The sequence below is a fragment of the Colletotrichum graminicola genome (assembly GCF_000149035.1).
Source record: "Colletotrichum graminicola M1.001 genomic scaffold supercont1.53, whole genome shotgun sequence".
In the NCBI taxonomy this organism is placed as follows: Eukaryota; Fungi; Ascomycota; class Sordariomycetes; order Glomerellales; family Glomerellaceae; genus Colletotrichum; species Colletotrichum graminicola.
In genome coordinates, this window is record NW_007361057.1 from 21,390 (window position 1) to 34,198 (window position 12,809).

Consider the following 12,809-nt stretch of genomic DNA (forward strand, 5'->3'; position numbering starts at 1 on the left):
GATGACGGGTTGTCCAATGGCACAAACACAGCAGGTGCGGGTTTGCTTGATTGATTGGGAGGGGGATTGGACTGGGTTGAGGCTGGCAAAGGAGGGAGGAAACGAAGGGATTCCTAGGAGATCAGCAGCGAATATTCATGGGAGAAATGGGCGTGGCCCTCGGCTTATATTCTCATGGCCATCGCGTGGACGCGGTGAAGCAGGGTAGCAACGGTCGATGCCGATACCAGTAAGGAAACCTGACATGCAGCATGTAGGTAGTGGACATGCTGGGACGCATGTGGTACCCAGCTAAGAAGCATTGATCTGGGCATAGAAATTGGCCAGCCGGACGTGTAAAGCAGAGCAGGCAGGCGGGCGGGTCCACAACACTGTCATGAATTAGTGTACTTGGCTGGATAGCATGCATCTGCAAGCACTGCGAGATAAAAAAAAATAAAAAATAAAAAAGGGAAGAAGAAGAAGAAGCAGCCATTATTGGCCATGATTGGATACCTAATCATCAACAAGCAATTCCGGACGGGTGTTCGGTGCCATTGGCCACGCCGCGGCGGACCTTTTCTTGGAGGCTCTTGGCGACGAGCTCGAAGGGGAAGGTCCCGGGATGACGAGGTACTTGGCGGACAGCGGTCCGGGGAAGCCACGAAAGCGGGTCCATGTGGGTCCACTCTTCCGGGATGGAAGGGGAAGGGGTGTGGGGGTGTCGCTCTTTCTCCTTTTTGCTCCCATTCCCTTGCTCCCACCCAATTCCTTCCTCCCATTTTCTTAAGCCAGAGTGATGCTCGACGTAACTTGATGCACATGTCCGTCCGCACACTGTTTCTGTTGTCCCAGCTGCGATACATACTGCTACTACGAACAAGAAGCCTGCCTGCCTGTCTACCTGCCTTTGGTCACATACATCTCTGTTGTCTTGCGTACGCCTATCGGGAGCACAGACAGCCGCTGCCACTGTCTCGTGTCTTGGATACTGAACCACTCCCACACGGCAACGTCCTTTGGATGATGCCTCGGCGTCCCGTGTCGAGCTTCCTCTCCGGATCGATCTACGGCGTGCGTCCTGGTGCACCTTCTGGAAGCCCGCTTGCCTGGCATACGACGGCTCCTGCAAGCCGAAATGACGACGCGCACCGGTGTGGCGTCGCTAGCTTCCCACCTAGCCAACGCGTCCGAACCATGGATACCGTGGAGGCAAATGCCTACGCACCGCGAGGCGAGACTGAAATTTAAGACTCGCCGCTGCCAAAAGTGCCTGCCAAGATCGCTCGGGTGCCTGGAGCAAAGTACCATGTTGCACGGCTATTGGACAGACGGACTCATGTGTTGATAACCAGCCCGCCAAGCAAAGCAGCCAAGAAGCATAATGCGACGGGCCTGCTTTTCCCCTATCCTTGCTATCACGAGGTGACTGCCTACCTATCTCTTAATCTGCAGAAAGGTTCGGACGACGCAGATCTTTTGCCATTGAGCCTCTCCGAGACATGAGCGAAGCTGTTACAAATAATATGCATCCCCTCGAGTACATGACAATCTCCCCTCACTGCCACCTAAAAGAGTACGGTAGTTGCATTTAAATTACCTAGTAGCCGTACCAGTGCGTGTGGCATGAGCGGCTTTACTTTGGCCCAACTCTATCGGAAAGTCAAAAGAGTTTATTTCCCCTCAAGCTGGGAAGACAGGGGTCATATCAAACAACATGCGGTGGGTTGTACACTACCTAATACATACATCGTATATTGTATCCACCTTAAAAAGGCTCGGCATTGTGCCCGGCGGCACCACCCACATTCCTATTTCATCTATTGAATCAAGCCTGTCGACGAAGCAACACTCACCCGCTTCCTCCACCTCCTCGCTCGCCACCAGACAAAAGGCCGCATCTTTTACCTTGTTCCTAATGACTCGCCCGCTTGTCCACCTGCTGCTGTCTACTATGCAAGCCTCACTAAGCCTGCTTTGGCAGGAGACGAGAGCCATCACTCTGGGCCAATATCAACCGGCCCTCTCTCCCTCTCAACCTCTCCACATCCACAACTTGGCCCTGACGCCTGTCATTTCCCCCCTCTCTCCATGCATCACGGCCTTCGGGCTTGAAAGTCACACCCTATCGCCGAGGAGCCCTTGCACAGCCGCAATGCCACCCGTTGTGGTACCTCATCCCAGTTTCCCAACTGTCAGATCCGATATCTGAACTCCCCTTCAGCGGGCAATCAAGCAAGAGGTCAGCCCCCCGGCTCCCAAGAGGACCTATCACTCACATCCAATATTGAAGCCAAGAGAACCGTCAAGTCCGATATTTCTTGCCCTCGGTTGCCGGCATCCGGCATGGTTGCCAACCAACAGCCCTCCGAGAATCCCTGTATGAACAGCTTCCTCTTCTGAACGGCGCCGCGCACGCGTTGCCAACCTAAACTGCCTGCCGCTTCTGTCTCATTCATGCACGCGCGCGTGCGTCATCTCGTTGCCGCATCGACCATCCGACGCATGGAGACGCGGGATGGAGCGCATACCATCATTTCCGGGCTCCGTATGGCTTGCTTTGCTTCGGCCTCTAGCTCCGACCTTCGTTCCAGACCGATGTGACCGTAGCAGTGACAGGATCCGATGAGTATAGAACCAGAGCTGAGAAGAAACCAGACCAAGACTTCTCTAGCCGAAAGTCCGGGGGACATTTCGCGGTCCTTACTTGTCGTACGCTCCGATGGGGCTGTGGCGTAGGCCAAAATCACCGAGGGGGGAGCACCTCTCGGAGGTGCTCCCCCGACTACTCTCTATGGGTATTTTTGAGACAGCCGATCGTGTTCCCGTGCCGCAACCCCGTATCGGAGGTCGCGCAACGGCCGGGCGTCACGGGTGTCAGGTACCTAAGTAGGTCGTTGACCTTCGGGCCCTCCGCATCCGGACCCGAGCCCGCCGCCGAACACTGCCGCATATCGGCCAGTAGTCAGCTTCACCTCTGACTGGCTTCTTTCCGATCTTCCCATATTCACACAATGGTTGACAAAGACTTCAATCTCGACATTCCTGTACAACTCGGCATTGTTCGGCGACTGGACAGGCCGACATTCATCCCTTGCCTGATTAAGCCGCCTAGGCCGCCGCGGAAGCGTTTGCATCGCGGCCTGTATAACACGGAGCGGGCCAAAACATTATCCAGGGAGTATCGGAGAATCCCTCACTTGCACAGCACAGACGCGGCATCACCTCGACTCTTTGTTTCTGTCTCGCTCAATCGGATCCAAAAAGACCACCCACTCATTGAGCGGGGACGAAAATGCAACTCCCCTTACATGGACGCAACTCCTGTAAACCACCCGATGAAAGGGGTCAAACTTCACTCAGTCCCACTCGGCACAGGTATGAAATCAGTATATAGATGCACGGCCGAAGCGACGGGACTCTCCCTTCAGCTTCCTACGCCCACTCAACTGCTGCCTTCTCTCCACTGTCCGTCTTCCTTCTCTTTGGCCCTTCTTGGCGACAATGCTGCTCTCAGTCGGCTGCCTGGTCTCGCTCGCCCTAGCGATCAACCTCGTCGGCGGCTTGCCCCACGACATCGCCCCTCGCTCGGACGTCTTCCCCCGTGCCCTCGCGCCCTTGGAAAGGCATCCCGTCCAATGCCACCGCGAGAGCGACTTCCCCGGCCACGCCGACATCAACTACAACATGCAGTGGGAGGCCGTCCACGACTTTTGCGACAATAAGGCGTCCGAGATCTTGACCTCGACCATCCACGACCCGGACATGGGCAGGTTCCCGATCGTGTTCAAGCACCGTATGAGGTGGAAGTCCTGGCCGCATTGGATCAACTACGACTTCTTCGTCGAGTGGGTTCGGGGTTGCAGAACAGAACACCACTTCCAAAGGCTGGACTTCCCCTTGCACAAGGGCGGCGTCAATTGCCACACTATCATGAGGGATAACTACCTCCAATGTAAGACTCCCCCCTTTCCAACCTCCCATAGGGATTCCAACAGCATAACTGCTCTTCGTCCGAGAGACTATACTGATGCGGCATACCACAGGCAACAACGGAGGTGTTGGTGGAAGCACCCAGGTGGGATGCCTTCTCTACACCTTTACCGGGGGAAAGGGGGGCGATTGCATCTTGACGGATGAAGAAATCAAGTTGAGAGAGGAATATGACAAAAAGCACAACATTGTTAGGCCGTATGGCACATGTGGTCTGTGAGAAGGTCCTCTCTGATTCGCAAGCGGCGGCAGCAAGCCCGCCTGGATATAATTTCTTGTAATTACCAAATACCCCGACATGACCTGCTTCTGCCACCGCACTTTGCCGCTTTTCTTGTGAGTAAACAGACAAAAGCAGGCGTTTGCAAACCCTGCTTTTGCGCATTCTCAATCGTGCAGTCGTATGGAATCAGCATTATCTTGCTTTCTGTATGCTCTTTCTTTTACGTGCAGTACGAGAAGGGTTTTGTACTGAGCCCAACACTGGTTTGACAAGCCCTACATTTATGCGCATCCTTTTTTTTGTTCCTGCATTCCTGCCAAGATTTCAAACGCTTCATCTCCCTTGCGGAGGATTACCTATAGATAGCAAGGATCATCTGGACGGGGAAACGCCTTCCGCTGCTGATGAGCCTTGGCAGGATTCGAATCCTTTTGATAGGCCTATTGGGAGGCCGTCACTGTCAGCGTCCTGTTACGATAAAAGAAATAAGAAAATATGATTAATAAATAGAAATTAGACAAAATAAAGAGAACATAGTAAATAAGCTTCTTAGACAATAAAGTTTAACTCATCGTTTTCTAATTTGTCAGTGTCTTCCACCTATCGAGGCGTTTGTTGTTGTGTAGTAGAAGATAAACCTTTCTTAACGAAACCCGTTTACGGTCTCACCACAAAAGTGCCTCTGTGACGAAACGCAAGAAAAAGTATTCGTATTAGAAGTTCCCACAGAGACTCGGATCGCTCGAAAAGTCACATAAGCCCGCCTAGGGCCTTTTAGGGGTAAGTACTACTTGACATCCCCGTCGGTTACAAGCAGTGATGGCAAGCTCTTCCTCCCACTCTCCTTGATCCATGTTCTCTGCGTTCTGAAACTCCTGCAGCATTCTGACTGTGAGATACGATGCTTCGGTCAATGCATACTGTTGGCCAAGACATATGCGTGGACCTCCGTTGAACGGGAGATACTCCCAAGTGACTCGTATGTTGTCCCAGCGCTCAGGGCGAAATTTATCTGCATCTGGTCCATAGATATCTTTTCGTCGGTGCATAGCATACACGGACCATCCGACGGCGGTACCTTTGGCTACGTACACGGGACTGTTCCCATCGGGGCCACCGCCCCTTGGGAGGATTGTGTCAGCCATGGCGATGCGTGTATTGACTGGGACGACAGGATGTAGCCGCAATGCTATTGAACTCAGGAAATCAGTCAATGTTTTTTCGTGAAGTAGTGGCATATAACGATGAGCCCGCGAAGACTTACACTCTCGCAGACAGGCTCGAAGATACAGCATATCCCTCAAAGTAGAATAGTTCGGCAGGGCCCCGTTTAAACCATCAACCTCATGACGTAGCTTGGACCAAACGTCAGGTCTCTTTGATATCACAAAGAAAAGATTCCCCAAAAGACTGGCAGTGGTGTCGCGTCCGGCCATCAGCACGTTCAGCAGCTCGTAGCGCAAACGGCTTCTGTCCGTGGTCTGCTTGGCCAGTTCCTGTAAGAACAGATATTTTGGCTTCCCCCCTCCGGCATCATTCCCCTGCCCAGCTTGATCGTAGTCCTTGCGGAAGGCTACCGCCCTTTCGACAAACTGGTCAATATAACGGTGTACAACATCCACCTCCTTCTGCGACTTGACCTGCGCATACTTGGCAAGGGGGCCGAGTCCGACAAACTCCATGCACTCTGCTTGGGCAGCAGCAAATGCCGTCTCAAACTGCGCATCTAACCTATCCGTCTCGTCCTGCCTGTTGAGATGCCGCTTCAGGCTGTGGACGCTTTTGCCAAAAAGGAACTCGGTCGCCGAGTCGAGCGTGAAGCGGAAGAAGTGCTCTTGCAGGTTTACCGGCGTCACCCCGTCTCTCGGGAGCAGTTTGAATAAATCTTGGACGTGAACCTCCAGTGTCTCAAGGTCGGCGATCTGATCACGCACAAAGTTGGGTCTCAGCAAGGCTCTCGAAGCTTGCCACTTTGCGCCGTCCGTCGTGAAAATGCCGTCGCCAAGGAAGTGTCTCAGCGCCGGCTGCCGGAAGGGCGCAAGGGCGTAGTCGTTAAAGTTGGTGTTTATAACGGAGCGGATGTTTTCTGGATCCATGGTGATGATGATGCGAGCGCCGAAGAGGAGCTTGCTGCTATAGGTTACGCCTATTGAGTAGAAGCGTTCTTCAAAGGTCTGCAGGCTGCGATGCTCGCGCGCGGCTCGCGCATTGGCAAGCATTACATCGATACCCATGATGGGGTCTCGGAGTCGCGCTTTTGGTGGAGGGAGACAGCCATGTTTCCGACTAAACTGGCGTCCACGGTAATAGTTACGTAACTTAGAGATGATTACGTGAAGCGACAGGACTGTGAAAAGGTAGACGATGACTGCTTGAACAGTGGTGAGTGGAGTCATGACGATGGACGACTGGTCGTGTTGCTTGTGCTGCTAGTATTGGGCTTAGGCAGTCAGTCTTGCAGGGTGAGCAATGGCCTTGAAGAGCACAGTACCAGAATAAGGAACACACAAAGAGACGAAAAAGCCGAATCCCGTCTACTTGTTGGCAAGACAGTCAATAGACCTGGCATGATTCAAGGTGGACCAGCGGTTGATTAAGTTCAGAAGAGCGACCGGGCAGGCTTATACTTAAGCTTTCGTCTGATATGGTGTACCGCCCCGCCTCAACGCCTGCCACTACTCAGGACAAACTCTACTTTGACTTCGAGACTGGTTGACCTACTCGATACTTTCAGCATGTGCCCTGAATGTAGACGCAAACTGTAATAGGCAGAGGCTTTGGCTTTTGACTCTCTGCTTGCACCTTTGAAGACATTTCCAGCTTCTTCGCTTCGAATGACCATCCGGTACTCGTTTGTCTTCGCGCCTCTTTCTTTCTTCTTACTCGAAGAGAACCTCTCGAATAAACTCTGGTCCACACAGGCGCCCTTGCTGTATGTTCGAGTCAGATGAGGTCTATATCAGGTGATGTGACACGAATAATGATTCTTCAAAGAAGGTTATTCAACCATATGATAGACGAATTAGATTACTCGGTAACGACGGAAGCAATACCGAAGAACATGAGAAGACCTAGCTGCAGTCTCCGGTATCTGATCTCTTTTTGTCCTCTTCGCGAAGACCGTATTTGGACTCGAGTTTGGTGCGCAGTTGGATTTCATTCTCAAACAGCGAGAACACAAACCCAAACCCTGAAAAAGCAATCGAAACTAACCAAACTATCTGAAGTGAACGCTCAAATACACTAATCACTTGGATTCTAGGAACATTGCCCAGAAGAGACAGACTCTCGCGGGTTCCCTGTTCGTACGCATGCCCCCCTAAGAACTCTCTACGAACCTGGTCTTCTGTGATGCTGCCTGCCAGTTGCGCGAAGCGATCATTGAAAACTGCCATGGGTATGGCCACGCCCCAGACGTTTCCAAAACTCCGCAAGAACGCCCACGAGCCTGTCGCGGCTGCAACGTCGCTCTCAGGAAGACCTGCTTGAAGCGCCGGCAATAGTGTGTTAAGGACCATGCCGATACCACTGCCGGTAAGAATCTGGAACATGACCCAGCGGACGGCAGAGGAGTGACTGTCCAGAAGCGCGTGTAGACCAAGCCCCAAGGTGAGTATACCGAAGCCAGCGTTGTGGAAAATCTTGTACCGGCCAATCCAGGAGAGTACAGCAGATGACCCTGCCGACACCAAAAGCGAACCGAGAGTGCTAGGCATCATCTGCACTCCAGCCCAGGTGGAGCTTGATAATAGTACAGCCTGGAAGTAAACAGGGCGGAAGTAGAGCATCCAGTAGCTGAGGATCGACGTGATCAGTGTGTTGGCGAAAATGATTGCTCGGGTTCGATCTTTGAAGAATCTCAAGGGGACCACAGGAAGGGAGCAGAAACGTGATCCTTCGAAGCAGACGAACGAAATGAAGCCTCCCATGCCGATCAACAGAGGCACAAGGACCTGCCAGGAACCCCAGGGATCGGAAGAGCCTGCTAGCGTGAGAGCATATAGTACGGAGACTGTGGACCCGATGACTAGCGTGTTGCCAATGTAGTCGATGTTCTTGATTTTGTCGCGCAATGGGGTTGTCTTGTCGTCCTTGACGCGGAGAAGTAGGTAAAGAAGACCAAGTGAAGTGCCCCCAATTGGGAGATTAATCCAAAAAACCCAGCGCCAGCCCACATTCTGGGCAAGACTACCGCCGATGAGGGGACCGGTGCCAAGTCCCAGGGCATAAGTGAGAAGAACGAGAGACATAAAGTAGCCCCGTTGTCGGAGAGGTACGAGGTCGGATATGATGACCTCGATAATCATATTGATGCCACCACTACCGATACCTTGAACGGCCCGGCCCGCGAGAAGCATGGGGCCGTTCTTGGCTCCGCCACAGATGCCGCTGCCAAGAGTATGCGTGCCGACGATGACCAGTGTCAATCTTCTTCGTCCAAACACATCCGCTAATTGACTAAACAAAGGCTGGACGGCGGCGCTGGGTCGATTTATTAGTCCATCTAGTCTTGGCTGTGCCTGATATAGGACTCAAGCGTCTTACCTTGCAACGAAGAATCCATTCGTGATCCATACGTAGTTTGACCCAATACCCAAATCTCTGATCATGTATGGCATAGAGGTTGTGATGACGGCATTCTCAAACGAGCCCAACAGGCTCGTGAAGCACAGAGTCGCTATGACGGCCCAGAATGACGTATTAATCTTTAAACCACTGCCGGGGGGGTCGGGCTCTTCGGCCACTGGAGAGTCGACTGACGGCTTTCCGCTTTGTGGCATCTCAGATGCCTGCATATCAAGACTGTCTGAACCAACTGGTGCCATGAGCGTTGAGGCCGTGTCTTTCAGAACTGGCTTTGGGGAAAGAGACTCCTGTTGATCGCTGGTCATCGTCGAAGGCGCTAACTGCTGAAAATGATACTGATGAGTGGGGGAAGATCACCAAAGGGGGCATTGGCAGAGTATTCTGTGCAGCCAAGTGTATTTCCAAATGAATTATGCCTCATCTATAACTGGAGTAAGACCACCGTTACATTTGGGAGGTCACAAAGTCAAGCCGGTCTCAAAGTCAACCGGCACTTGTCGTCATCTTCCTTCACCTTGGATGGGCTCAATACTTACAGACTCTGAGTTTATCATCTTGTTAAAGCCAATTTACTGACAGCCCAATAGGTGTGCCGAGCCAGGAACCCTCAGATTTCATTACTAGCGATGCTTTTTCACGCCTCTCTAGGTTTATATCGCAACGGTTTTATGCATTACGAGAGCTTGCGACGAGAACTTTACTGATCGTAGCTATGGGCGCACCGACTTAACTCAAGGCATCAAAGTCTATTCGGCGAAGCTGCAGATAACGACGACGACGACGACAACGACAACGACTCGGTGGTCTTTCAAACTTATGGCTGTTACCGAGTGTTACCAACTCAATTTCCAAGCATGAAACCCCAATGTCAATCAACCTTAGTCGCGAGCATTGATTATCAAAAGGCTTCAAGACGACACGTGATTTTGTTTCAAAGTACTGAACTACGTTCAGCAACTTCATGTGGCTAAGACGGAATGTGCTCGGTAAGAGAGCTCGTAAGCCAGCAAGGCACAGTCTACAATAAAGTGAAGTCGCCCGGTAACTCACCCACCCTACTTGCGAGTAACCCCCACATCCGGGACATCCGAAAATGCTACATCATCAATACCACCATCTTTCTGATGAATTCGGCGCATCTGACTGTCTTGGTGAGGCTGAAAGCTGTATTATCGTAATGAAAACTAAGCCTAGTAGATGATTGATTAAAATAGTGGATTTTAATATAGCTTTGATTGTTGGGTAGGCAAAAAGGGAGTGATTTGACTTGAGTACACAAACATCCTTTATCACCACTTCGCCATTACAACATGACTGCATTCGCAGGAACCAACTTGGGCAGCGCTACATGCGCTTGTGAAACCTGACTCGTACTTCCGGCCTATCCCAAATGAGAAAGAGCTTGGATTCTCTCTCCCAATCAGTCCCATGATTGAGCAGCTCCATATCGTAGGTCCAGATCAGTTTCGCCAAAGTAATGCGGGCTTGCATCATACCGATTTCCCGTCCAGGACAAGCCCGCGGTCCTTGTGAAAAGGGCTTGAAGACCTTCATGTTGTCATAACGACCGAAGCTCTCGTCATACCACTTATGGTCTTGTCCCAAGAAACGCTCCGGCCAGAACTCCCTTGGGCGGAGGAAATATTTGGAACTGTGAGTCGCCGCGAAGGACGCGTTTTGCACAATGGTCTAGAGATAAATCAGCGTGTCGGTCGGTGTGATGATGCCCATGATTACTTCAGCTTACGCCTTTCGGAATGTATTCGCCGTCTACAACAGCCCCAGGGCTATATCTAGGAAGACCAAATGCCGCGTTTGTATGAAGGCGCATGGCTTCATCAATGACAGCTTGGATATACTTGGTGCTTTGTAGCTTCTCAGCCTTGATATCAGCATAGCTGTCGAATTCGCCTCTGATCTCGTCTTGGAGTCGGTCACGCGCGCGTGGCGTCTTGCATAAATAATAGAGTGCCGATGTAAGAATGTTGGTCAGGGGGTCGAAGCCGGCGGCGAGCAGAACGTTCGACTGCGCGACCAACCACTCTTCAGAATCTACACTGGAATCTTCCCGAAGTAGCGATGAGAAATAATCGGCACCCTCAAGACGCTCCCGCTTCGAAAGACGCTCTGCTACAATTTCACGGTTGAACCGGAACCAGGTTGGAATGGTTTGAGCTAGGGACTTGGGAACGAACAAAGGCGTCAATGGGAACAGAAGGGGGAATTTCTTCAGTACTTGTCGAATCGTACCAAATCGACCAATCTTGATCGACTCTCGTAAGTAAACACACGTTTGAGCTGTTTGAATTAGCAGACATCCATTTGCAACTCATTAAAAGTAGAATCAACCGGCCTTACCGTTTTTCAAATTATCAAACTCATGACTCCAAGCCATGTAGCCGGCGATATCGCAGACGAGCCAGTCAAACCACTGTAAGACTCTGATCAGAAAATGGAAGAAACTCAAGAAAAGTCGGATTTGATGACGTACCTCTCTCATATCGACACCAGTGGGGCAAGTGCCCCCATGCCTGGACAACTGCTCGACTAGTAGGTCTACATACCGGTGTACATGAATCTCTTGGGCATGCATGGCCCGAGGAGAAAACGCGGGAGTGAGAAGCTTGGCAAGCGAGCGGTGTTTTTCTGGATCTCGCTCAGCCGTGATGCCCGGCTCGTCTCCTCCGAGATCCTGGAATTCCGTCTTGACAAAAGTCTCGCGGTTACGGACTGCTGCTGTGTATATGTCGTGCTGGGCTTGTGGTGACCTCAATGCAATTTCATTTGGCCCGACGCGAACAATCTCGGCTGTTATTTATCATGAAGGTTAGCAGCAGGGTACTCAACTGTTAGACCGCATGAGCACCCCGACGAACACTTACAGTCATACTTGTCAAAAAGCTCTTCCACAGCCCACGGGTATCTCCCTTCAAGCCATTTCTTTGCGTACCAGATGTATGAAATGGCAGCGAGAGAAGGGCCTGGATACTTGGCCAGCGGGTGCATATAGAGAAGGTAGATGCATCGCGATATCAAGCCGAGAGCTACGAAACAGGCCCCCGCCAGGAACAAAGTCTGCAAAGAGACCACAGAGAATTGAAAGAAGGAGAACGAGTCCATGTGTACACGTTTTGGAGAAGATGATGAAAAGTCTCGTAGAGAAACAGTGAAGCATTACACATCTAGGTATCTCCAAGGCTTACGCAATATATTTTTTACACGTCGGTCCATGAAGTAAGGAAATAGCATAACGCCAATCGAGGTATTGGCAAAATAAGATTAAGCCTGCACACTGAAGATCCCAACTCATTATCTTACTCACCAGGGTCATTGAAACTTGCTCTTGTGCTACAGTTCACGATGAGTGCCACACCAGCCTTCAGCCAATCATTAGTCAATCATGTGTTAAGCCAACTATTACGTACCCTGTGTATCCTAGGTATCTAGGTATATGTACATTGTATAACTACCGCCCTCTTGTATCAAAGTTGATGCTAACCTTATGGCTTATTAAATTGTGAATCAAAGTATAAATTACTAACTTTAACTAAGGCAGTCAAGACAAGTTGCACTGTAGCGTACCTCAATACAAACTAGAATACTACCCAAGTACTGATTAATGGCTGTTTTCACACGTGATATTGCCCTGTATCAGGTTGTTTGTACTCACCGTACATAGTTCTAAGGGCATGACTCTTGGGCGGCACCTATGCCTCCCTAAGCTCAAAGAGCTTCAGATAACTTAGCCTCGTCATTGGTAAAGTGTATTCCAGAGTTAAGTACACTCTTTCAGCCACTATAAAGCTGTTCCGAGCAGTTCAGGCAACCGACTGTACCTCCGAAACTAGAAATTAAAGCCTTTAGCAACAATACACCTCCAAGTGAAACCCCTAGTCTAAACTATGTATCAATAGCCATCAAAGTTGCGACCGGTCAGAGTTAGGCTTTGTCATAAGCTTATCTCAGCTTCGCTTTTGCTACAGGTATGGGTAGGGTATTACTACCGGCGGTAGCTTATGCAACATAG

At 50.9% G+C, this 12,809-nt stretch overlaps 4 protein-coding genes across 4 annotated transcripts; 1 reads left to right on the forward strand and 3 right to left on the reverse strand.

Annotated features, from left to right (window-relative positions):
• Positions 1-3,483: 3,483 nt before the first annotated feature.
• On the forward strand, positions 3,484-3,982 carry GLRG_09838 (uncharacterized protein; the record flags this gene model as incomplete). Its single annotated transcript, XM_008100523.1, has 2 exons — positions 3,484-3,934; positions 3,966-3,982. 2 exons carry the CDS (start codon positions 3,484-3,486, stop codon positions 3,980-3,982), a joined length of 468 nt encoding a protein of 155 aa, XP_008098714.1.
• Positions 3,983-4,959: 977 nt separating this feature from the next.
• On the reverse strand, positions 4,960-6,591 carry GLRG_09839 (cytochrome P450; the record flags this gene model as incomplete). The annotated part of the gene is made up of 2 exons (XM_008100524.1): positions 4,960-5,384; positions 5,460-6,591. The coding sequence occupies 2 exons, from the start codon at positions 6,589-6,591 to the stop codon at positions 4,960-4,962; spliced, it is 1,557 nt and encodes a 518-aa protein (XP_008098715.1).
• A 675-nt stretch (positions 6,592-7,266) lies between these two features.
• On the reverse strand, positions 7,267-9,087 carry GLRG_09840 (major facilitator superfamily transporter; the record flags this gene model as incomplete). Its single annotated transcript, XM_008100525.1, has 2 exons — positions 7,267-8,677; positions 8,741-9,087. 2 exons carry the CDS (start codon positions 9,085-9,087, stop codon positions 7,267-7,269), a joined length of 1,758 nt encoding a protein of 585 aa, XP_008098716.1.
• A 1,039-nt stretch (positions 9,088-10,126) lies between these two features.
• Positions 10,127-11,788, reverse strand: GLRG_09841 (cytochrome P450; the record flags this gene model as incomplete). Its single annotated transcript, XM_008100526.1, has 5 exons — positions 10,127-10,471; positions 10,530-11,080; positions 11,141-11,213; positions 11,274-11,590; positions 11,665-11,788. 5 exons carry the CDS (start codon positions 11,786-11,788, stop codon positions 10,127-10,129), a joined length of 1,410 nt encoding a protein of 469 aa, XP_008098717.1.
• Positions 11,789-12,809: the final 1,021 nt, after the last annotated feature.